This window comes from Zonotrichia albicollis, chromosome 5, assembly GCF_047830755.1.
Source record: "Zonotrichia albicollis isolate bZonAlb1 chromosome 5, bZonAlb1.hap1, whole genome shotgun sequence".
NCBI lineage: Eukaryota > Metazoa > Chordata > Aves > Passeriformes > Passerellidae > Zonotrichia > Zonotrichia albicollis.
In genome coordinates this window covers 6,705,480-6,729,178 of record NC_133823.1, presented here as the reverse complement: position 1 = coordinate 6,729,178, position 23,699 = coordinate 6,705,480, and the positions used below count along the sequence as shown (strand labels likewise).

The 23,699-nt window shown below is 52.6% G+C and overlaps 1 protein-coding gene across 2 annotated transcripts; it reads left to right on the top strand.

Annotated features, from left to right (window-relative positions):
- Positions 1–812: 812 nt before the first annotated feature.
- Positions 813–22,373, top strand: LOC141729113 (uncharacterized). 2 transcript variants are annotated; one of them, XM_074540681.1, is made up of 15 exons: positions 813–917; positions 2,598–2,677; positions 3,222–3,282; positions 3,562–3,656; positions 3,773–3,899; positions 7,393–7,469; positions 9,631–9,712; positions 11,527–11,621; positions 12,229–12,375; positions 16,114–16,228; positions 17,004–17,112; positions 17,237–17,286; positions 18,259–18,368; positions 19,434–19,487; positions 21,020–22,373. In XM_074540681.1, exons 1-15 carry the CDS (start codon positions 878–880, stop codon positions 22,259–22,261), a joined length of 2,484 nt encoding a protein of 827 aa, XP_074396782.1. In that variant the 5' UTR covers positions 813–877; the 3' UTR covers positions 22,262–22,373. The 2 variants fall into 2 exon arrangements, with proteins under 2 accessions (XP_074396782.1, XP_074396783.1); XM_074540682.1 differs by having other exon boundaries at positions 2,619–2,677; positions 21,020–22,372.
- The last annotated feature ends 1,326 nt before the right edge of the window (positions 22,374–23,699 follow it).

The following is a 23,699-nucleotide window of genomic DNA, read 5'->3' as shown; positions in this document are numbered from 1 at the left end:
CAATCTGCAGCTCCCCAAAACCCCATAATTCTGTGTTTTAGGGGAAAACTCCTCTTTCCTACAGCTGGATCCCCCTTTCCTAAAATCGGCAAAAATTAGGTTGTTTTGGTGAATAAACCACCGTGGTCACCAAACCCTTCCGTGCTCCGATGTTTCCTTCCATGGCCATGGAATTCCCACCCTGGAAAATCCTGGAGCAGTAGTTCCTGACCCCACCCCAAGCTGCAGCTCCCCAAAACCCCATAATTCTGTGTTTTAGGGGAAAACACCCCTTTCCTACAGCTGGATCCCCCTTTCCTAAAATCGGCAAAAATTAGGTTTTTTTGGTGAATGAACCACCGTGGTCACCAAACCCTTCCAATGTTTCCTTCCATGGCCATGGAATTCCCACCCCTGGGAACCCCTGGAGTGACAGCCCCTGACCCCACTCCGAGCTCCCCAAAACCCCATAATTTTGTGTTTTAGGGGAAAACTCCTCTTTCCTACAGTTGGATCCCCCTTTCCTAAAATCGGCAAAAATTAGGTTGTATTGGTGAATGAACCACTGTGTTCACCAAACCCTTCCGTGCTCCGATGTTTCCTTCCATGGCCAAGCAATTCCCATCCCAGCAACTCCTGGAGGGGCAGGCCCTGACCCCACCCCAAGCTGCAGCTCCCCAAAACCCCATAATTCTGTGTTTTAGGGGAAAACTCGCCATGGAAAATCCCAACATCCTGCTGTGGGTTTCGCTTCCCCCCCCTTGGGATCGGGGCCCCTCGGGAGGAGGGAGGGGACAGGGAGGGGAGGGAGGTTTCACTTCCCTGTGGGGGGAACGAGGAGGCAGCGCCGGGGAAAGGGAGGCACCCCAAAATCTCCGGGGTTTGGGGGGCCCCAGACATGGCCTGGATTGGGGACGGAGTCGGGGGACACCTCACAGGTAAGGGGGAACCTCGTGGGGGAGTTTTGGGGGGTCACCCAGTAGGGTTTGGGGGTTGGGATTTGGGGTCTGGGGGGATTTTCCCTCCTCAAAACTGGGATTTTTTGGGGGGTCACCAGTGGGGTTTGGGGGCTGGGGGGGATTTTCCCTCCTCAAAATTGGGGGATTTTTGGGGGGCCACCAGTGGGGTTTGGGGGCTGGGGTTTAGGGTCTGGGGGGTATTTTACCTCCTAAGGTCTGGGGGATTTTTGGGGTGGTCACCAGTGGAGTTTGGGGGCTGGGGGGATTTTTGCTCCTCAAGATTGTGGATTTCGGGGGGTCACCCAGTGGGGTTTGGGGGCTGGGGGGGATTTTCCCTCCTCAAAACTGGGATTTTTGGGGGGTCACCAGAGGGGTTTGGGGGCTGGGATTTGGGGTCTGGGGGGTATTTACCTCCCCAGGTTTGGGGGATTTTTGGGGTGGTCACCAGGGGAGTTTGGGGTCTGGGGGGATTTTCCCTCCTCAAAATTGGGGGATTTTTGGGGGGCCACCAGTGGGGTTTGGAGGTTGGGATTTGGGGTCTGGGGGGTATTTACCTCCCCAGGTTTGGGGGATTTTTGGGGTGGTCACCAGTGGAGTTTGGGGTCTGGGGGGATTTTCCCTCCTCAAAACTGGGATTTTTTGGGGGGCCACCAGTGGGGTTTGGGGGCTGGGGCTTAGGGTCTGGGGGGTATTTACCTCCTCAGGTTTGGGGGATTTTTGGGGGGGTCACCAGTGGGGTTTGGGTTCTGGGGGGATTTTCCCTCCTCAAAATTGGGGGATTTTTGGGGGGTCATCAGTGGGGTTTGCAGGCTGGGGAATTTTCCTCCTCAAGACTGGGGATTATTGGTGGGTCACCAGTGGGATTTGGGGGCTGAGGGAGAATTTTCCCTCCTCAGGATTGGGGGATTTTTGGGGGGTCACCAGTGGGATTTGGGGGCTGGGATTTGGGATCTGGGGGAGAATTTTCCCTCCTCAGGATTGGGGGATTTTTCGGGGGTCACCAGTGGGATTTGGGGGCTGGGGGAGAATTTTCTCTCCTCAGGATTGAGGGATTTCTGGGGGGTCACCAGTGGGGTTTGGAGGCTGGCATTTGGGGTCTGGGGAGATTTTCCCTTCTCAAGATTGGGGGATGGAGTTGGGGGGTCACCAGTGGGGTTTGGGGACTGGGATTTGGGGTCTGGGGGGATTTTCCCTTCTCAAGATTGGGGGATGGAGTTGGGGGGTCACCAGTGGGGTTTGGGGACTGGGATTTGGGGTCTGGGGGAATTTTCCCTTCTCAGGATTGGGGGATGGAGTTGGGGGGTCACCAGTGGGGTTCGGGGACTGGGATTTGGGGTCTGGGGAGATTTTCCCTCCTCATGATTGGGGGATGGAGTTGGGGGGTCACCAGTGGGGTTCGGGGACTGGGATTTGGGGTCTGGGGAGATTTTCCCTCCTCATGATTGGGGGATTGGCTGGGAGAGGGTCCTGTCCCGGGTAAAGGGGTTGGGATTCGGATTCCCAAGCACGTTTCCCATCAGATCAGGGATTGTGGGGAATGGTCCAGGGGAAGCTGGGGACAAGGGATATCCCCAGTGCCACACTGGGGACCCCAGGGCTGTGCCAGGGGGTGCTAGCGACGGCCCTGTCCCCCCACTGTCACCCCTGGTGTCACCACAGTCCTGGCTCGGGTCCCCACAGCCATCATGGAGTCCGGGAGCAGCGAGGAGGAGGAGGAGGAAGAGGCAGCTCTTGGACAGGTATCGCTTCCAGGCTCCTCTTCCCTCTTCCAGGCTCCTCTTCCTTTGGATCCCCCCTTGCTGATCCCATAAATTGGGGGGATGAAGGAGGGGTGCCCCATGCCCAGATTCCAGGGGTGACGCGGGCACAGCGTCCCTGGCACTGAGGGTGCCCAGGTGGCTCAGTGTTCACCAATGGAATGCCGATGGAATGCCAATGGAATACCCTGCCAGTGCCCAGTGGAATGCTGATAGAATGCCCTGCTGGGGCCTGGAATGCCGTGCCAATGGAATTCTGTGCCAATGCGGTGCCAGTGCCAAACAGCCCTGCTCCAATGGAACACCATGCCAATGGAATTCCCCACCAAGGGCCATCCCATCCCAACAAAATTCCTTCCCAACCAAATTCCATCCCGAGGGCCATTCCGTGCCATGACAATGCCACGCTGCGCCAACACGATGACATTTGCCATGGCCATGCCAATGGAACTCCATGCCAATGGAATTCCATGCCAACAGAATTCCATGCCAACCCAGAGCTTCATTCCCGTTTTTCCCTCCATAGCACTCACCCCTGGATCCAGTGCCAGATGACACCGAGACTCGGCTGGCCCAGCTGGAGCAAGGTGAGCCCTGTCCCACCCCCGTGTCCCATCCCCGTGTCCCATCCCAATGTCCCATCCCAATGTCCCATCCCCGTGTCCCATCCCAATGTCCCATCCCGTGTCCCATCCCCGTGTCCCATCCCAATGTCCCATTCCCATGTCCCTAATGTCCCTGGCACCTCCCTGGGTTAAATCCCCACCCTGGCTCGGTGCCAGCCCCACTCCTGGGTGCCCTGGCCGGGCTCTGGGCACGCTGGTGGCACCTGACCCCCCTGGTGTCCCCACCGGTGTCACCCTCAGCGTCGCAGGCGCTGCTGGCCGAGCTGGCGGCGCTGGACACCGAGGTGGAGCTGGAGCAGCAGAGCCGGCAGCGAGCCCAGGCCTTCAGTGCCCAGGTGGGGACTGGGACAGGTCCCCAAAATTGTCCTTTTGTGGGGACAAAGTTCTAGGGTACCCTTGGGGCACACTGGGGGAACCCCAATCCTGGGATTCTGGAATTCTCCTGGAGCAGGAGAACGCGCAGCTGGAGAGGATCAGCCTGGCCAGGAGCCCCAAAGGGAGCCTTGAGGCGGCCCCAGAGGAGGTGACAGCCACAGGGGTGGCCCTGGAGGAGCCACCCACCCCTGCCCAGCTCCCAGGTGAGACTGAGGTGTCCCATCCCATCCCATCCCATCCCATCCCATCCCATCGCATTTCCTCGCCATATCATTTTATCCCATCCCATTCCATCGCAATTCCATCCCAAATCATCCCTATTCCTTCCCATCCCAATTCTGTTCCATCCGTCCATCATCCATCCATCCATCCATCATCCATCCATCCATCCATCCATCCATCCATCCATCCATCCATCATCCATCCATCCATCCATCCATCCATCCATCCATCATCCATCCATCCATCCATCCATCCATCATCCATCCATCCATCCATCCATCCATCATCCATCATCCATCCATCCATCATCCATCCATCCATCCATCATCCATCCATCCATCCATCCATCCATCCATCCATCCATCATCCATCCATCCATCATCCATCCATCCATCCATCATCCATCCATCCATCCATCCACCCATCCATCATCCATCCATCCATCCATCCATCCATCCACCCATCCATCATCCATCCATCCATCCATCCATCATCCATCCATCCATCCATCCATCATCCATCCATCCATCCATCCATCCATCCATCCATCATCCATCCATCATCCATCCATCCATCCATCCATCCATCATCCATCCATCCATCCATCCATCCATCCATCCATCCATCCATCATCCATCCATCCATCCATCCATCCATCCATCCATCCATCCCATCCCATCCCATCCATCCCATCCCACACCCCATCCCTGCCCCGCTGTCCCATCCCAGTGTCCCCAAATCCCAGCCTGTCCCCATACTGACCTTTGGGGCCGTTCCCAAGCCCCGTTTTGGGTCAAATCAAGTGAAACCAACACCGAAATCCAACCGCAGTCGCCGACACCGCTTGCGCTTCCCCTTTCCCATCCTCTTTTCCCAAGGGGCCGCTTCTGGTTCTCGGCAGCCTCTGGGGACCTTGTGGGAACATCCCAAATTCCCGGATCCCACCCCGGGACGGTCTTTGGGGGGTGTTTGGGGTGTCCCAGGGATGCCACCCCACTGTCACACCTCATTCCTGCTGGATCCCATTGCAGATTCCAGTCAGGATATTAGGGACGCAGCTGGGATGGGGTGACGAGGGGGGCTCAGCTCTGGGGGGGCTGCAGGGCCCTTTTTCCCTCTTTCCCACTCATTTTCTCCCCCTTTTCCCACCCCTCAATTCCCCCTGTTCCCAATCTTTCCCCCCACCATTTCCCACTTTTTCTCCCCCTTTCCCACTCCTCATTCCCCTCCATTTCCCATCCCCCTTTTCCCCCTTTTCCCCCTTTTTTCCCATTTCCCACTCCTCATTCCCCATTTCCCACCCTCCTTTCCCCTCTTTCCCTATCTCCCTTTTCCCTCTTTTTTCCCCTATTCTCCCCCTTTCCCACTCCTCATTTCCCCCTTTCCCCTCTTTTCCCCCTTTCCCCTCTTTTCCCCCTTTTCCCTCTTTCCCACCTCTCATTCCCTCCCTTTCCCCCCCTTTCCCCCATTCCTACCCCAATTTCCCATCCCTCAATTCTTCCTTTCCCAACCTTTTCCCCCCTCACTTCCCATTCCTCCCTATTTCCCACCCCTCAATTACCCCTTTCCCAATCTTTCCCCCCCATTTCCCATTTTTCTCCCCCTTTCCCACTCCTCATTCCCCTCCATTTCCCACCCCCCTTTTTCCCCTTTTTTTTCCATTTCCCACTCCTCATTCCCCATTTCCCACCCTCCTTTCCCCTCTTTCCCCATTTCCCCCTTTTCCCCCTTTTTCCCCTATTCTCCCCCTTTCCCACTCCTCATTTCCCCCTTTTCCCTCTTTTCCCTCTTTTCCCTCTATTCCCTCTTTTCCCTCTTTTCCCTCTTTCCCACATCTCATTCCCTCCCTTTCCCACCCTTTCCCCCATTCCCACCCCAATTTCCCATCCCTCAATTTTCCTTTCCCCCCTCATTTCCCATTCCTCCCTATTTCCCACTCCTCAATTCCCCCTTTCCCAATCTTTCCCCCCATTTCCCACGTTTTATCTCCCTTTCCCACTCCTCATTCCCCCCATTTCCCACCCCCCTTTCCCCCTTTTTCCCCCTTTTCCACCTCTCATTCCCTCCCTTTCCCACCGTTTCCCTTTCCCCATTCCCACCCCAATTTCCCACCTCTCAATTCCCCCTTTCCTAATCTTTCCCCCCCATTTCCCACTTTTCCTCCCCCTTTCCCACTCCTCGTTCCCCCATTTCCCACCCCTCTTTTCATCCTTCCCTCCTTCCCCACCTTTTCTCCCTTTCCCCCCTTTCTTCCCTTTTCCCTTCTTTTTCCCTTTACCCCCCTTTTCCCCCCATTTTCCCCTTTTCCCTCTTTCTCCCATTTCCCCATTTTCCCCTTTTCCCTCTTTCCCCCTTTCCCCCCTTTTTTCCCTTTCCCCCCTTTTTTCCCTTTTCCCTTCTTTTTCCCTTTACCCTCCTTTTTCCCCTTTTTCCCCCATTTCCCCCTTTTCCCTCTTTTCCCCTTTTCCCCCCTTTTCCCCCCATTTTCCCCTTTTCCGTCTTTTCCCCTTTTCCCCCTTTTTCCCCTTTTTCCCTCTTTCCCTCTTTTCCCCCTTTTCCCACTTTCCCCCTTTCCCACTCCTCAATTTCCCCTTTTCCCTCTTTTCCCCCCATTTTCCCTTTTTCCCTCTTTTCCCCCATTTTCCCCTTTTCCCCCTTTTTTCCCTCTTTCCCCCTTCCCCCCTTTTCTCCCTTTTCCCACCTTTCCCCCCTTTTCCCCCCATTTCCCCCTTTTCCCTCTTTTCCCCTTTCCCCCTTTTCCCTCTTTTCCCCTTTCCCCCCCTTTTCCCCCCATTTTCCCCTTTTCCGTCTTTTCCCCTTTTCCCCCTTTTTCCCCTTTTTCCCTCTTTCCCTCTTTTCCCCCTTTTCCCACTTTCCCCCTTTCCCACTCCTCAATTTCCCCTTTTCCCTCTTTTCCCCCCATTTTCCCTTTTTCCCTCTTTTCCCCCATTTTCCCCTTTTCCCCCTTTTTTCCCTCTTTCCCCCTTCCCCCCTTTTCTCCCTTTTCCCACCTTTCCCCCCTTTTCCCCCCATTTCCCCCTTTTCCCTCTTTTCCCCTTTCCCCCTTTTCCCTCTTTTCCCCTTTCCCCCTTTTCCCCCCTTTTCCCCCCATTTTCCCCTTTTCCATCTTTTCCCCCTTTTTCCCCATTTCCCCCTTTTCCCTCTTTTCCCCTTTTCCCCCCTTTTTTCCCCTTTTCCCTTCTTTTTCCCTTTACCCTCCTTTTTCCCCTTTTTCCCTCTTTTCCCCGTTTCCCTCCCTTTTCCCCCATTTCCCCCTTTTCCCTCTTTTCCCCTTTTCCCCCTTTTCCCACCTTTTCCCTCTTTTCCCCTTTTCCCCCCTTTTCCCCTCTTTCCCCCTTTTCCCCTTTTCCCACTTTCCCCCTTTCCCACCCCTCAATTTCCCCATTTCCCACTTTCTCCCCCCATTTCCCACCTTTCCCTATTTCCCATCCCTCATTCCCACTTTTCCCCCAGCTCCACAGGAAGGTCTCTCCCAGCTCCTGGAACAGCACCGGGACCTCCAGGCACAGCTGCAGCACCTGCACACCCAGGTACCCCAAAAACCCCAAAAAACCCCCCGTTCCCATTTGGGGATTTTTGGGATTATTTGGGATTAAACCCCTGCAACGTCCCAGGGCTCAGGACAGGATTTTTCATGGATTTTTCCTTGATTTTTTGTTAATTTCTCACTGATTTCTCACAAAATTTGTGGATTTTTCGTGGATTTTTCACAGATTTTTCATGGATTTTCTCCCAGATTTTTCGCAGATTTTCTCACGGATTTTTTTGTGAAATTTTTCACGAAATTTCTCCTGGATTTTCTCACAGTTTATCTCCTGGATTTTTCACGAATTCTTCACATCTTTCTCCCAGATTTTTCACTAATTTTTCATTGTTTTTTTTTTCCCATTTCCCCCCCCCCCGATTTTGCCCAGATTTTTCACTGATTTTTTCCCATTTTCCCCCCGTATTTCTCCCCGATTTTTCGCTGAGTTTCCACGGAATTGTCACAGATTTTCTCCCAGATTTCTCCTGGTTTTCTCCCTGATTATTCCCAGATTTTTCATGACGTTTTCACAGATTTTTTGAGGATCTGTCACAGATTTTCTCCCTGATTTTCTCCCAGATTTTTCACAGATTTTTTCACTGATTTTTTGTGAAATTTCTCACGAAATTTCTCCTGGATTTTCTCACAGTTCTTCTCCTGGATTTCTTCTGGATTTTTCACGAATTCTTCACATATTTCTCCCAGATTTTCTCCCAGATTTTTCACTAATTTTTCATTGATTTTTTTCTCATTTTTTCCCTCTGATTTTTCACTGATTTTTTCCCATTTTTCCCCCGTATTTCTCCCCGATTTTTCACTGAGTTTCCATGGAATTGTCACAGATTTTCTCCCAGATTTCTCCTGGTTTTCTCCCTGATTATTCCCAGATTTTTCATGACGTTTTCACAGATTTTTTGAGGATCTGTCACAGATTTTCTCCCGGATTTTCTCCCAGATTTTTCACTAATTTTTCATTGATTTTTTTTTCCCATTTTTTCCTCCTGATTTTCTCCCAGATTTTTCACTAATTTTTTCACTGATCTTTTTCCCATTTTTCCCCCGTATTTCTCCCCGATTTTTCACTGAGTTTCCACGGAATTGTCACAGATTTTCTCCCAGATTTCTCCTGGTTTTCTCCCTGATTATTCCCAGATTTTTCATGACGTTTTCACAAATTTTTTGAGGATCTGTCACAGATTTTCTCCCGGATTTTCTCCCAGATTTTTCACTAATTTTTCATTGATTTTTCCCCATTTTTCCCCCTGATTTTGCCCAGATTTTTCACTATTTTTTTCACTGATCTTTTCCCCATTTTCCCCCTGCATTTCACCCAGATTTTTCACTGAGTTTTCACAGATTTGTCACACATTTTCTCCCAAAATTCTCCTAGATTTCTCCCTGATTATTCACGGATTTTTCATTACACTTTCACAGTGTTTTTTTGAAGATTTGTCACAGATTTTTCTCCCAGATTTTCTCCCGAATTTTTTGCAGGTTTTTTGCGGATGTGTCACGGATTTTTCACTTATTTTCTCCCAGATTTCCTCCCAGATTTTCTCCCGAATATTTTTGCAGTTTTTTTGCGGATGTGTCACGGATTTTTCACTTATTTTCTCCCGGATTTTCTCCCGGATTTTTTGCAGTTTTTTGCGGATGTGTCACGGATTTTTCACTTATTTTCTCTCAGATTTCCTCCCGAATTTTTTTGCGGTTTTTTGCGGATGTGTCACGGATTTTTCACTTATTTTCTCTCAGATTTTCTCCCGGATTTTCTCCCGAATTTTTTGCAGTTTTTTTTCGGATGTGCCACGGATTTTTCACTTATTTTCTCCCGGATTTTCTCCCGAATTTTTTGCAGGTTTTTTGCGGATGTGTCATGGATTTTTCACTTATTTTCTCCCGGATTTTCTCCCGAATTTTTTGCAGTTTTTTTGCGGATGTGTCACGGATTTTTCACTTATTTTCTCCCAGATTTTCTCCCGAATTTTTTGCAGTTTTTTTGCGGATGTGTCATGGATTTTTCACTTATTTTCTCCCAGATTTTCTCCCGAATTTTTTGCAGGTTTTTTTTGGATGTGTCACGGATTTTTCACTTATTTTCTCCCGGATTTTCTCCCGGCTATTTCCCGGATTTCTCACATATTTTCCTGTATTTTCGGGCACAGCTGGAGCTGGAGCGGGAGGAGCAGCAGCGCCTGCGGGCAGCCCTGGCCGCCAGCCAGAGGGCACTGAGGTCCTTCAAGAGAGGTCAGCAGGGTCCCCGTGTCCCCTCCAGTGCCACCAGGGCCACCCCAAACCAACAGCCCCGGTGCCCGTGGTGGCATCACCCTCATTTCCCCCTTTTTCCCCCCTTTTTCTCCATTTTCCCACCTTTTTCCCTCCCTTTCCCATCCCTTTTCCACCCCTTTTCCCATCATTTTTCCCCCTCCTTTCCCTCCACCTCATTTTCCTTTCACTTCTCACCTTTTCCCCCCTCATTTCTCAAACCTTTCCCACATTTTTTCCACTTTTCCCCCCCTTTTCCACCTGTTTTCTGCCCTTCCCCTCCCTTTTTTCCCCACATTTCCCACCCCTCATTTCCTCTCTTCCCCACTTTTTCCTCCTCCATTTCCCACCTTTCCCTCCCCCCCTTTTCCCACCCTTTTCCCACCCTTTTCCCAAACTTTTCCCATCCTTTTCCCACCTTATCATGCCTCATTTCCCCCCTTTTTCCACTCTTTTTTAACATTTTCCCCCTTCTTTCCTGCCTTTTCTTCCTCCATTTCCCACCCCTTTTTTCCTCTATTTCCCACCCCTCATTTCCCCCTTTCCCATCTTTCCCTCCCCCCTTTTCCTACACTTTCCCACCCCTTTTTCCCATCCTTTTCCCACCCTTTTCCTTCCCATTTCCCAAATCTTCCCCACACTTTTCTTCCACTTTCTCCCCTTTTCCTTCCACATTTTCCACATTTTTTCTGCCCTTCTCCCCCTTTTTTCCTCTATTTCCCACCCCTCATTCCCCCCTTTTCCCACCCTTTTCCCAAACTTTTCCCATCCTTTTCCCACCTTATCACGCCTCATTTCCCTCCTTTTTCCACTCTTTTTTAACATTTTCCCCCTTCTTTTCTGCCTTTTCTTCCCCCCTTTCCCACCTTTCCCTCCCCCCTTTTCCTACACTTTTCCAACCCTTTTCCCCCCATTTCCCACCCCTCATTTCCTCTTTCCCACCTTTTCCTCCCCCCTTTTCCTACACTTTTCCAACCCTTTTTCCCCCATTTCCCACCCCTTTTCACCCACCCCTTTCCCGCCCTTTTCCCTCCCATTTCCCAAATCTTTTCCCCTTTTTCCCACCCTTTTTAACCTTTTCCTTCTCCTTTCCTGCCTTTTCTTCCCCCATTTCCCACCCCTTTTTCCGATCCTTTTCCCACCCTTTTCCCTCCCATTTCCCAAATCTTTTCCCCTTTTTCCCACCCTTTTTTAACCTTTCCCCTCTCCTTTCCTGCCTTTTCTTCCCCCATTTCCCACCCCTTTTCCACCCCTTTTTCCCCGAATTCCCACCCCTCATTTCCCCTTTTCCCACCTTTCCCTCCCCCTTTTCTGACCCTTTTTCCCTCCCATTTTCCACCCATTTTTCCCTATCCTTTTTCCCACCCTTTTCCCTCCCATTTCCCAAATCTTTTCCCACCCTTTTTTAACCTTTCCCCTCTCCTTTCCTGCCTTTTCTTCCCCCATTTCCCACACTTTTTCCATCCCTTTTTCCCCAATTTCCCACCCCTCATTTCCCCCTTTTCCCACCTTTCCCTCCCCCTTTTCTGACCCTTTTCCCCCCCCATTTTCCACCCATTTTTCCCACCCTTTTCCCTCCCATTTCCCAAATCTTTTCCCACCCTTTTTTAACCTTTCCTGCCTTTTATTCCCCCATTTCCCACCCCTTTCCCACCCCTTTTTCCCTGATTTCCCACCCCTCATTTCCCCCTTTTCCCACCTTTCCCTTCCCCTTTTCTGACCCTTTTCCCCCCATTTCCCACTCATTTTTCCCACCCTTTTTCCCCTTTCCCGGTACCACCCCGCTGTCCCCGCAGTGTCCCAGATTGTCACCCAGGATTACTGCCAGGCCCTGGAGCAGCTGGAGCTGGAGCAGGACCTGCGCTGCCACGCCGAGGCCTTCGCCCACCAGGTGCCACCGGGGCCTTGGGGACAGCGCTGGGGGTGGCACGGAGGTGGCACTGGGGTCACCCATCCCGAGGGAATGGGGTGATCCCGAGGGAATGGGACAATCCCAGCATTCTCCTGCTGTGGTTTATTGGAATGGAGCCACCAGCCCGTCCAGAAAGTGACACTGAGGTGTTGGGGACACCGCTGGGGGTGCCAGAGAGGTGACAATGGGATGTCCCAGCACATCCCTGGCACCCATCCTGAGGGAATGGGGTGATCCCAAGGGAATGGGGTGATCCCAAGGGAATGGGACAATCCCAGGATTCTCCTGCTGTGGTTTATCGGGATGGAGCCACCAGCCCCTCCAGAAGGTGACACTGAGGGGTTGGGGACACCGCTGAGAGTGGCACAGGGTGACAAGAGGGTGTCCCAGCACATCCCTGGCACCACTCCTGAGGGAATGGGGTGATCCCAAGGGAAAGGGATGATCCCAGGATTCTCCCACTGCGGTTTTCCTGCACGGAGCCGGCTGGGATTCACTGCCAGCCTCTCCAGAGGATGACACCACGGTGGGTGGCACACAAGGAGGTGACACTGAGGTGACACTGAGGTGACACCCGCGCCTCCAGATGCTGGTCCAGCAGAAGGAGGCGAAGCGCCAGAGCTCCATCCTGCTGAGGAGCGTCGCGCCCGATTCCCAACTCCTGGAAGCGTTCCAGGAACTGGGAAAACTCAGCCGGGAGCTGGAGGAGACGCGGCAGGAACGGCGCCAGCGGGTGAGGGAATGTCCCCAAGCTTGGGGACACTGCGGGGAGGGGACAGCGGGGTCCAGATCCCACCCCTCAATTCCCATTATTCCATGGAGCGCTGCTTTTCCATGGATTTCCCTCCATGCATTTCCCTCCATGGATTTCCCACAGCGGATTTCCCTCCATGAATTTTCTTTCCATGGATTTCCATCACGGATTTCCCACCATGGATTTCTTTCCATGGATTTCCCACCATGGATTTCCCTCCGTGGATTTCTTTCCATGGATTTCCCACCATGGATTGCCTTCCATGGATTTCCCACCATGGATTTCCCACCATGGATTGCCTTCCATGAATTTTCCTCTATGAATTTCCCAACATGGACTTCCTTCCATGGATTTACTTCCATGGATTTACTTTCACAGATTTCCCTCTGTGGATTTCCCTCCATGCATTTTCTTCCATGGACTTCCCTCCATGAATCCATGGATGGAATTCCATGAATTTCCATCCATGGATTTCCCTCTGTGGATTTCCTTCCATGGATTTCCCTCCATGGATTTCCCACTGTGGATTTCCCACCATGGATTGCCTTCCATGGATTTCCTTCCACAGATTTCCATCCTTGGATTTCCCTCCATGCATTTCTCACCATAAATTTCCCTCCATGGTTTTCCCACCATGGATTTCCATCCCTGAATTTTCCTCCATGGATCTCCTTCCATGGATTTTCTCTCATGGATCTCCCTCCATGCATTTCCCTGCATGGATTTCCTTCCATGGATTTCCCACCATGGATTTCCATCACGGATTTTCCACCATGGATTTCCCCCCATGGATACCTTTCCATGGATTTCCCACCATGGATTTCTCTTCCACGAATTTCTCACCACAGATTTCTTTCCGTGGATTTCCCTCCATGGATTTCCTTCCATGGATTTTCTTCCACAGATTTCCATCCTTGGATTTCCCTCCATGCATTTCCCACCACAAATTTCCTTCCTTGGATTTCCCACCATGGATTTCCCACCAGGGATTTCCATCCCTGAATTTTCCTCCATGAATCTCCTTCCATGGATTTTCTCTCATGGATCTCCCTCCATGCATTTCCATCCATGGATTTCCTTCCATGAATTTTCTCTATGAATTTCCCACCATGGATTTCCTTCCATGGATTTACTTTCACAGATTTCCCTCTGTGGATTTCCCTCCATGCATTTCCTTCCATGGACTTCCCACCATGAATCCTTGGATGGAATTCCATGAATTTCCATCCATGGATTTCCCTCTGTGGATTTCCTTCCATGGATTTCCTTCCATGAATTTTCTTTCCATGGATTTCCATCCCTGAATTTCCCACCATGGATCTCCTTCCATGGATTTTCTCTCATGGATCTCCCTCCATGCATTTCCCTGCATGGATTTCCTTCCATGGATTTCCCACCATGGATTTCCACCATGGATCTCCCACCATGGACCTCCTTCCATGGATTTCTTTCCATGGAATTCCATCCATGCATTTCCCTCCATGGATTTCTCACCATGGATTTCCTTCCATGAATTTTCCTCTATGAATTTCCCACCATGGACTTCCTTCCATGGATTTACGTCCATGGATTTACTTTCACAGATTTCCCTCTGTGGATTTCCCTCCATGCATTTCCATCCATGGATTTCCCTCTGTGGATTTCACTCTGGATTTCCCATCATGGATTTCTCATCATCGATTTCCCATCATGGATTTCTCCCCATGGATCCCTTTCCATGGATTTTTTTCCATGGATTTCCCACCATGGATTGCCTTCCATGGATTTCCTTCCATGGATTTCCATCCTTGGATTTCCCTCCATGCATTTCCCACCACATATTTCCCTCCTTGGATTTCCCTCCATGGATTTCTTTCCATGGATTTCCCACCATGGATTTCCCTCCATGGATTTCCCACCATGGATATCCATCCAAGGATCTCCTTCCATGGATTTCCCACCTCGGATTTCTCCCATGGGTTTCCCTCTATGGATTTCCTTCCCAGAATTTCCCATCACGGATTTCCCTCCATGGATTTCCCATCATGGGTTTCTCTCCATGCATTTCCTTCCATGGATTTCCTTCCATTAATTTGCCTCAATGAATTTCCCACCATGGATTTCCCTCCATGGATTTACTTTCACAGATTTCCCTCTGTGGATTTCCCTCCATGCATTTCCTTCCATGGACTTCCCTCCATGAATCCATGGATTTCCTTCCATGGATTTCCATCCATGGATTTCCCTCTGTGGATTTCCCTCCATGCATTTCCTTCCATGGATTTCTCACCATGGATTTCCTTCCATGAATTTTCCTCTATGAATTTCCCACCATGGATTTCCCTCCATGCATTTTCTTCCATGGACTTCCCACCATGAATCCATGGATGGAATTCCATGGATTTCCATCCATGCATTTCCCTCCATGGATTTCCCACAGCGGATTTCCCTCCATTAATTTTCTTTCCATGGATTTCCATCACGGATTTCCCACCATGGATTTCCCCCCATGGATCCCTTTCCATGGATTTCCCACCATGGATTGCCTTCCATGGATTTCCTTCCACAGATTTCCCCCCTTGGATTTCCCTCCATGGATTTCTTTCCATGGTTTTCCCACCATAGATTTCCATCCCTGAATTTTCCTCCATGGATCTCCTTCCATGGATTTTCTCTCATGGATCTCCCTCCATGCATTTCCCTGCATGGATTTCCTTCCATGGATTTCCCACCATGGATTTCCCTCCATGGATTTTCCATCATGGGTTTCTCTCCATGGATTGTTTCCATGGAATTCCATCCCTGGATTTCCCTCCATGGATTTCCCTCCATGGATTTCCCTCCATGGATTTCCCACCATGGATTTCCCCTCATGGATCCCTTTCCATGGATTTCCCACCATGGATTTCTTTCCATGGATTTCGCACCATGGATTGCCTTCCATGAATTTTCCTCTATGAATTTCCCACCATGGACTTCCTTCCATGGATTTCCTTCCATGGATTTACTTTCACAGATTTCCCTCTGTGGATTTCCCTCCATGCATTTCCTTCCATGGACTTCCCTCCATGAATCCATGGATGGAATTCCATGGATTTCCCTCTGTGGATTTCCCACAGCAGATTTCCCTCCATGAATTTTCTTTCCATGGATTTCGATCACAGATTTCCCACCATGGATTTCCCTCCATGGATTTTCCATCATGGGTTTCTCTCCATGGATTGTTTACATGGAATTCCATCCCTGGATTTCCCTCCATGGATTTCTCACCATGGATTTCCTTCCATGAATTTTCCTGTATGAATTTCCCTCCATGGATTTCCCTCCATGGATTTCCCATCATGGATTTCCTTCCATGGATTTCCACCATGGATTTCCCTCCATGGATTTCCATCCATGGATTTCCCTCAGTGGATTTCACTCTGTGGATTTCCCATCATGGATTTCCTTCCATGGATTCCCTTCCATGAATTTTCCTCTATGAATTTCCCACCATGGATTTCCCTCCATGGATTTCCCTCCATGGATTTCCCTCCATGGATTTCCATCCATGGATTTCCCTCCATGGATTTCCCTCCCTGGATTTCCCAAGCTGTTGATGGAACCTCACCCCACAGCGAGGGCAGATTTGCCCCAAAACCCACCGGGAATTTTTCCCCAAATTCCCGATTTTAGGGTTGGGGAGGCGTGACCATCCTTGGGGTTTTCCCAGATCCCGGAATTCCCGTATTCCCACAGGAGGAGGAGCTGGAGCAGGAGCGGGAGGAGCTGCAGCGGGCGCGGGAAGCGCTGGAGGAGGAGCGGGAGCAGAAACGGGAGCTGAGGGAGCGGCTGGAAGCGCTGGAGAAGGAAGGTGGGAATTTCCACATGGAATTCCAGAGGGTTCCAGGAAATTCCAAAGAATTCCAGGGGGGATTTTAGTGGATTCCAGGAAAAATCCAGGGGGATTCCAGATGGATTCCAAAGAATTCCAGAGGGATTTTTTGGAGGATCTCAGAAAGATTCCAGAGCATTCCAGGGGGATTTTAGAGGATTCCAAGGGATTACAGAAAATTCCAGGAGAATTCCAGAAGATTCTGAGGGGATTCCAGACTGATTCCAAAGAATCCCAGAGGTTTCCGGGAGATTCCAGAGGAATCCCAGGGGCATTCCAAAGGGATTCCAGAAGATTCCAAGGGGGATTCCAGGGGGGATTTCAGGGGCATTCCAAAGGGATTCCAGAAGATTCCAGGGGAGATTTCAGAAGATTCCAGGAGGATTTCAGAAAGATTCCAGAGGGTTCCAGGGGGATTTTAGAGGATTCCAGATTATTCCAGAGGGGATTCCAGAAGATTCCAAGGGGGATTCCAGGGGGGATTTCAGGGGGATTCCAAAGGGATTCCAGAAGATTCCAGGGGAGATTCCAGAAAATTCCAGAGGAGATTATAGAAGATTCCATGGGGGGATTCCAGAAGATTCCAAGAGGGATTCCAGGAGGGATTTCAGGGCGATTCCAAAGGGATTCCAGAAGATTCCAGGGGGGGATTCCAGAAAATTCCAGAGGGAATTCCAGACAGATTCCAGGGGGATTTTAGAGGGTCCCAGGCAATTCCAGAGGGATTCCCAATCCCGATCCCGCCTCATTCCAGTGGGATCCCTCCGGGAGCAGCTGGAGCAGCAGCCGCCGCCCCAGGGCCACCCCGAGGTGCCACCGCCGCCACCGCTGCCACCGCCCGCGGCCACCGCCGGCCCCAACGAGTAGGTGACACATCCCATTGGCGGCTCTTCCGGCCAACATTCCAGAATATTCCCGGAAATCCGCTGTCCCCAAGAGGGGAGGGGGGGGGTGACAGGGGTGTCACCTCCTGTCCCCCCCCCGCAGCCCCCTGGCCGCCCTCAGGCAGAGGAAGGTGCGGAAAAACCCGGAGCAAAGTGAGTCCGGAGGGGTGGGGACATTGGGAGTGTCACCGGGGTGGGGACATTGGGAATGTCACCAGGGTGGGGACATCGGGAATGTCACCAGGGCTGGGATGGGGACATCGGGAATGTCACCAGGGTGGGGACATCGGGAGTGTCCCCAAAGTGTCCCCAGGGTGCGGACATTGGGAATGTCACCAGGGTGGGGATGGGGACATCAGGAGTGTCACCAGAGTGGGGACATTGGGAATGTCACCAGAGTGGGGACATTGAGAGTGTCCCCAAAGTGTCACCAGGGTGGGAGTGGGGACATCGGGAATGTCACCAGGGTGCGGACATTGGGAATGTCACCAGGGTGGGGACAGCAGGAATGTCACCAGGGTGGGGATGGGGACATCGGGAATGTCACCAGGGTGGGGACATCGGAAATGTCACCAGGGTGGGGATGGGGACATCAGGAGTGTCACCAGAGTGGGGACATTGGGAGTGTCCCCAAAGTGTCCTCAGGGTGGGGACATTGGGAATGTCACCAGGGTGGGGGTGTGGACATTGAGAGTGTCCCCAAAGTGTCACCAGGGCAGGGGTGGGGACATCAGGAGTGTCCCCAAAGTGTCACCAGGGTGGGAGTGGGGACATTGCGAATGTCACCAGGGTGGGGACATCGGGAGTGTCCCCAAAGTGTCACCAGGACAGACGCTGCTCCAGGGGTCCCTGAGCTCCATTGCGGGTGATCTGGGGACAGGGTGGCACCGCCCGGGGAGGTGACAGCGCCACCCTCGGTGTGACCTGAGCGGTGTCCCCAGCACGGGGAGGTGACAGCGCCACCCTCGGTGTGACCCCAGCCCTGTCCCCAGTCGGGGAGGTGACAGCGCCACCCTCGGTGTGACCCCAGCCCTGTCCCCAGCACGGGGAGGTGACAGCGCCACCCTCGGTGTGACCCGAGCGGTGTCCCCAGCACGGGGAGGTGACACGGTGCCACCCCCGCAGGTGACTCGGGGACCGAGGACATCCGAGCCCGGGCCGTGCAGGAGATGCTGGAGCGGATCCGCACCGGGATCGTCCTGCGGCCGGCGGGGACCAGGCCAGCCCCGAGCCAGGTGACAACGGGGACAACGGGCTGGCATTGCCGGGGTCAGGAATTCCTGGATTGAGCCATTTCCAGAGTCAGGAATTCCTGGATTGAGCCATTCCCAGGGTCAGGAATTCCGGGATTGAGGCATTCCCAGGGTCAGGAATTCCTGGGATTGAGCCATTTCTGGGGTCAGGAATTCCTGGATTGAGCCATTCCTGAAGTCAGCAATTCCTGGGATTGAGCCATTCCCGGGATCAGGAATTCCTGGGATTGAGCCATTCCCAGGATCAGGAATTCCGGGATTGAGCCATTCCCAGTCAGGAATTCCGGGATTGAGCCATTCCCCGGATCAGGAATTCCTGGGATTGAGCCATTCCCAGTCAGGAATTCCTGGATTGAGCCATTCCCGGGATCAGGAATTCTGGGATTGAGCCATTCCCAGTCAGGAATTCCTGGATTGAGCCATTCCTGGGGTCAGGAATTCCTGGATTGAGCCATTCCCAGTCAGGAATTCCTGGATTGAGCCATTCCTGGGATCAGGAATTCCTGGGATTGAGCCATTCCTGGATTCAGGAATTCCTGGATTGAGCCATTCCCGGAGTCAGGAATTCCTGGGATTGAGCCATTCCCGGGGTCAGGAATTCCGGGATTGAGCCATTCCCAGGATCAGGAATTCCTGGGATTGAGCCATTCCCAGTCAGGAATTCCTGGGATTGAGCCATTCCTGGATTCAGGAATTCCTGGGATTGAGCCATTCCCAGGGTCAGGAATTCCGGGATTGAGCCATTCCTGGATTCAGGAATTCCTGGATTGAGCCATTCCCAGTCAGGAATTCCGGGATTGAGCCATTCCTGGATTCAGGAATTCCGGGATTGAGCCATTCCCGGGTCAGGAATTCCTGGGATTGAGCCATTCCTGAAGTCAGGAATTCCTGGATTGAGCCATTCCAGAGTCAGGAATTCCTGGACTGAGCCATTCCTGGATTCAGGAATTCCTGGGATTGAGCCATTCCCAGGGTCAGGAATTCCGGGACTGAGCCATTCCTGAAGTCAGGAATTCCGGGATTGAGCCATTCCCGGTTTCCCAGCAGGACTCCGTGGGCAGCAAGAGGAGGAGCGCGGCGCTGGAGCTGCAGGGGATCCTGGTGGGCAGCGCTGTCCCCTCTGCCCTTGGTGTCCCTGTGATGTCCCCTTTGATGTCCCACTGATATCCCTCCCCTCGGTGTCCCCACGGTGTCCCCTTGGTGTCCCCTTGATGTCCCCTTGGTGTCCCCATGCTCTCCCCTTGATGTCCCTTTGATGTCCCCACGCTGTCCCCTCAGTGTCCCTATCACACCCCCATGGTGTCCCCTCACTGTCCCTTTGGTGTCCCCTTGGTGTCCCTCCCCTTGATGTCCCTGTGATGTCCCCTTGGTGTCCCTGGGATGTCCCCACAGTGTCCCCTTGGTGTCCCTGTGATGTCCCCTTGGTGTCCCCCTTGTGTCCCCATGCTCTCCCCTTGACATCCCTTTGATGTCCCCACGCTGTCCCCTCAGTGTCCCTATCACACCCCCATGGTGTCCCCATGGTGTCCCCCCACTGTCTCCTTGATGTCCCTGTGGCGTCTTCTTGGTGTCCCCTCACTGTCCCCTCGCTGTCCCCTTGCTGTCCCCTTGATGTCCCTCCCCTTGATGTCCCCGTGGTGTCCCCAAGGTGATGACCTGCTCTCCCTGCAGTGTCCCCATTCTGTTCCTTTGTGTCCCTTTGGCGGCCCTTGATGTCCCCTCAGTGTCCCTTGACATGCTCTTGCTGTCCCCGTGGTGTCTCTGAAGTCCCCATGGTGTCCCCATGGTGTCCCCACGGTGTCCCCATGGTGTCCCCATGATGTCCCTGTGATGCCCCTTGAGGTCCTCTTTGTACACCCACGGTGTTGATGTCCTGTCCCTGCAGTGTCCCCTTGCTGTCCCCACAATGTCCCCTTGATGTCCCCATGGTGACAACCTGATTTCCCTGCACTGTCCCCACTCTGTCCCTGGGGTGTCCCCTTTGGTGGCCCTTGATGTCCCCTCAGTGGCCTCTTTGCTGTCCCCAAGCTGTCCCCCTGGTGGCCCCTTAGATGTCCCCTCTGTACTCCCACACGGCTGCTGAACTGTCCCCTCAATGTCCCCTGTGGTGTCCCCTCAATGTCCCCTTGATATCCCTGTGGTGTCCCCTCGCTGTCCCCTCAATGTCCCCAAGCTGTCCCCCTGGTGGCCCCTTAGATGTCCCCTTTGCACGCCCACACGGCTGCTGAACTGTCCCCTCAATGTCCCCTGTGGTTTCCCCTTTGTGTCCCTTCAATGTCCCCTTGATATCCCCGTGGTGTCCCCTCAATGTCCCCTTTAATGTCCCCTTTGTGTCCCCTCAATGTCCCCTTTGTGTCCCTTCAATGTCTCCTTGATGTCCCTCCCCTTGATATCCCCGTGGTGTCCCCTCGATGTCCCCATGATGTCCCCTTTGTGTCCCCTCACTGTCCCCTCAATGTCCCCTTTGTGTCCCCTCGATGTCCCCTTTGTGTCTCCACAGTGTCCCCTTTGTGTCCCCTCAATGTCCCCTCGATGTCCCCATGATATCCCTCCCCTTGATATCCCTGTGGTGTCCCCTCGATGTCCCCTTTGTGTCCCCACAGTGTCCCCTTTGTGTCCCTTGTGTGTCCCAGGGCGCCCTGCGGAGGCCGAGCCGGAGGCGCAGCCGGCAGAGCCGGGATCGGGATCATCGGGATCATCGGGATCAGGGATCGGCCCTGGAGCTGGGATCCATCCTGGAGCGGCGCCGCCGGGCCCTGGACGCGGCCACGGGGGATTCCCTGGGGAATTCCATGGGAAACCCGTCTGTTGGGAATTCTATGGGAAACCCGTCCATGGGGAATTCCATGGGAAACCCGCCCGTGGGGAATTCCATGGGAAACCCCTCTGTTGGGAATTCCATGGGAAACCAGTCCATGGGCACCAGTCCAACAAGGAATTCCATGGGCACCAATTCCATGGGAAAACAGCCCATGGGCACCAATTCCATGAGGAATGCCATGGGCACCAGTTCCACAGGCACCAGTTCCATGGGGAATTCTATGGGAAACCATTCCAAGGGCACCAGTTCAATGGGCACCGATTTCAAGGGGAATTCCACGGGCAACAATTTCATGAGGAATTCCATGGGCATCAGGTCCACAGGCACCAATTCCATGGGAAATCGTCCCAAGGGCACAGATTCCATGGGCACCAATTCCATGGGGAATTCCATGAGCACCAATTCCATGGGCACCAGTTCTACAAGGAATTCCACAGGCACCGGTTCCATGGGCACCACATACATGGGCACCAATTCCATGGGGAATCCCATGGGCACCACATCCACAGGCACCACATCCATGGGCACCAGTTCCATAGGCACCAATTCCATGGGAAACCGTTCCAAGGGCACCAATTCCATGGGCACCAACTCTATGAGGAATTCCACGGGCACCAATTCCATGGGCACCAATTCCATGGGCACCAGTTCCATGGGCACCAGTTCCATGGGAAATTCCATGAGCACCACATCCATGGGCACTGATTCCATGGGGAATTCCATGGGCACCACATCCATGGGCACCAATTCCACGGGCACCAATTCCATGGGAAATTCCATGGGCACCAATTCCACAGGCACTGATTCCATGGGGAATCCCATGGGCAGCAATTCCATGGGGAATCCCATGGGCACCACATCCATGGGCACCAATTCCATGGGCACCAATTCCATGGGAAACTGTTCCAAGGGCACCAATTCCATGGGCACCACATCCATGGGCACTGATTCCACGGGCACCAACTCCACCGGAGCACTGGAGCGCGATGGAGCCGGAGCGGAGCCGGAGGCGGGTACGGAGCTGGGAATGTCCCCAAGGAGGGCGCGGGGGTGACACCGACAGCTGCCACCCCCTGTCCCCTCCTGTCCCCTGTGCCATCCCTGTGCCATCCCTGTGCCATCCCTGTGCCAGCCCTGTGCCAGCCCTGTGCCACGGCTCTTCCCAGGAAACCAGGACCAGGACACGGACACGGAGAAGGAGAAGGAGAAGGAGAAGGAGAAGGAGAAGGAGAAGGAGAAGGAGAAGGACAAGGACAAGGACACGGACAGGGACACGGACACGGCCGCTGTCCCCTTCCGTCCCCGGGGCCTCGGTGGCCTCCCCCGGACGCGTCCCCGTCCCCGCTGGGCTTGGGACAGCGCCTAGGAGGAGCCGGGAATTCCCGCCCGTCTTTCCTGGGATTTTCCACCTTCATTTCCTGCGATTTTCCCATCAATTCCCACACTCTGCCATTAGTTACCCCAAGATTTTCCAGCCTTCTTTCCCAGGATTTCCCATCCTCCATTCCCAAGATTTTCCTGCTTCCTATCCAGGAATTCCCAGCCTCAATTCCCAGAATTTCCCACCTTTATTTCCCAGAATTTCCTGCCCTCATTTCCTGGGAATTTCCATGTTGGTTTCCCAGTATTTTCCACCCTCAATTCCCACAATTTTTCTGCCTACTTTCCCAAGATTTTCCACCCTCAATTCCCAGGATTTTCCACCCTTTTTTCCCCAAGATTTTCCAGCATCCTTTCCCAAGATTTTTCCAGGATTTCCCGACCTCAATTCCCAGAATTTTCCTGCCTCCTTTCCCAAGATTTTCCACCCTCATTTCCCAGAATTTCTCATCCTCCATTCCCAAGATTTTTCCAGGATTTTCAACGTTTGATTCCCAGAATTTTCCACCCTTATTTCCCAAGATTTTCCACCCTCAATTCCCAGGATTTTCCACTCTTTTTTTCCCCAAGATTTTTCCAGGATTTCCCACCCTCAATTCCTGGGATTTTCCCCTTTCCATTCCCTCGATTTTTCCAAGATTTTCCACCTTGAATTCCCAAGATTTTCCACCCTCATTTCCCAGGATTTCCCATCCTCCATTCCCAAGAGTTTTCCAGGATTTCCCGCCCTCAATTCCCAGAATTTTCCTGCCACCATTCCCAAGATTTTCCACCCTCATTTCCCAGGATTTCCCATCCTCTATTCCCAAGATTTTTCCAAGATTTTCAACCTTCGATTCCCAGAATTTTCCACACTTCTTTCCCAAGATTTTCCACCTTCAATTCCCAGGATTTCCCATCCCTTTTCCCCAAGATTTTTCCAGGATTTCCCGCCCTCATTTCCTGGGATTTTCCCCTCCTCCATCCCCAAGATTTTCCCAAGATTTTCCACCCTCAATTCCCAGGATTTCCTGCCCACATTTCCCAGGATTTTCCTGCCTCCATTCCCAAGATTTTCCTGCCACATTTCCCAGGATTTCCCATCCTCTATTCCCAAGATTTTTCCAGGATTT

Bases quoted from the DNA above. Each gene is read 5' to 3' on its own strand.
- LOC141729113 (XM_074540681.1), top strand. From the start codon at position 878: ATGGCCTGGATTGGGGACGGAGTCGGGGGACACCTCACAG. The intron at 918-2,597 runs GTAAGGGGGAAC...GTGTCACCACAG, and splicing joins AGTCGGGGGACACCTCACAG to TCCTGGCTCGGGTCCCCACA. The intron at 3,657-3,772 runs GTGGGGACTGGG...CTCCTGGAGCAG, and splicing joins CCCAGGCCTTCAGTGCCCAG to GAGAACGCGCAGCTGGAGAG.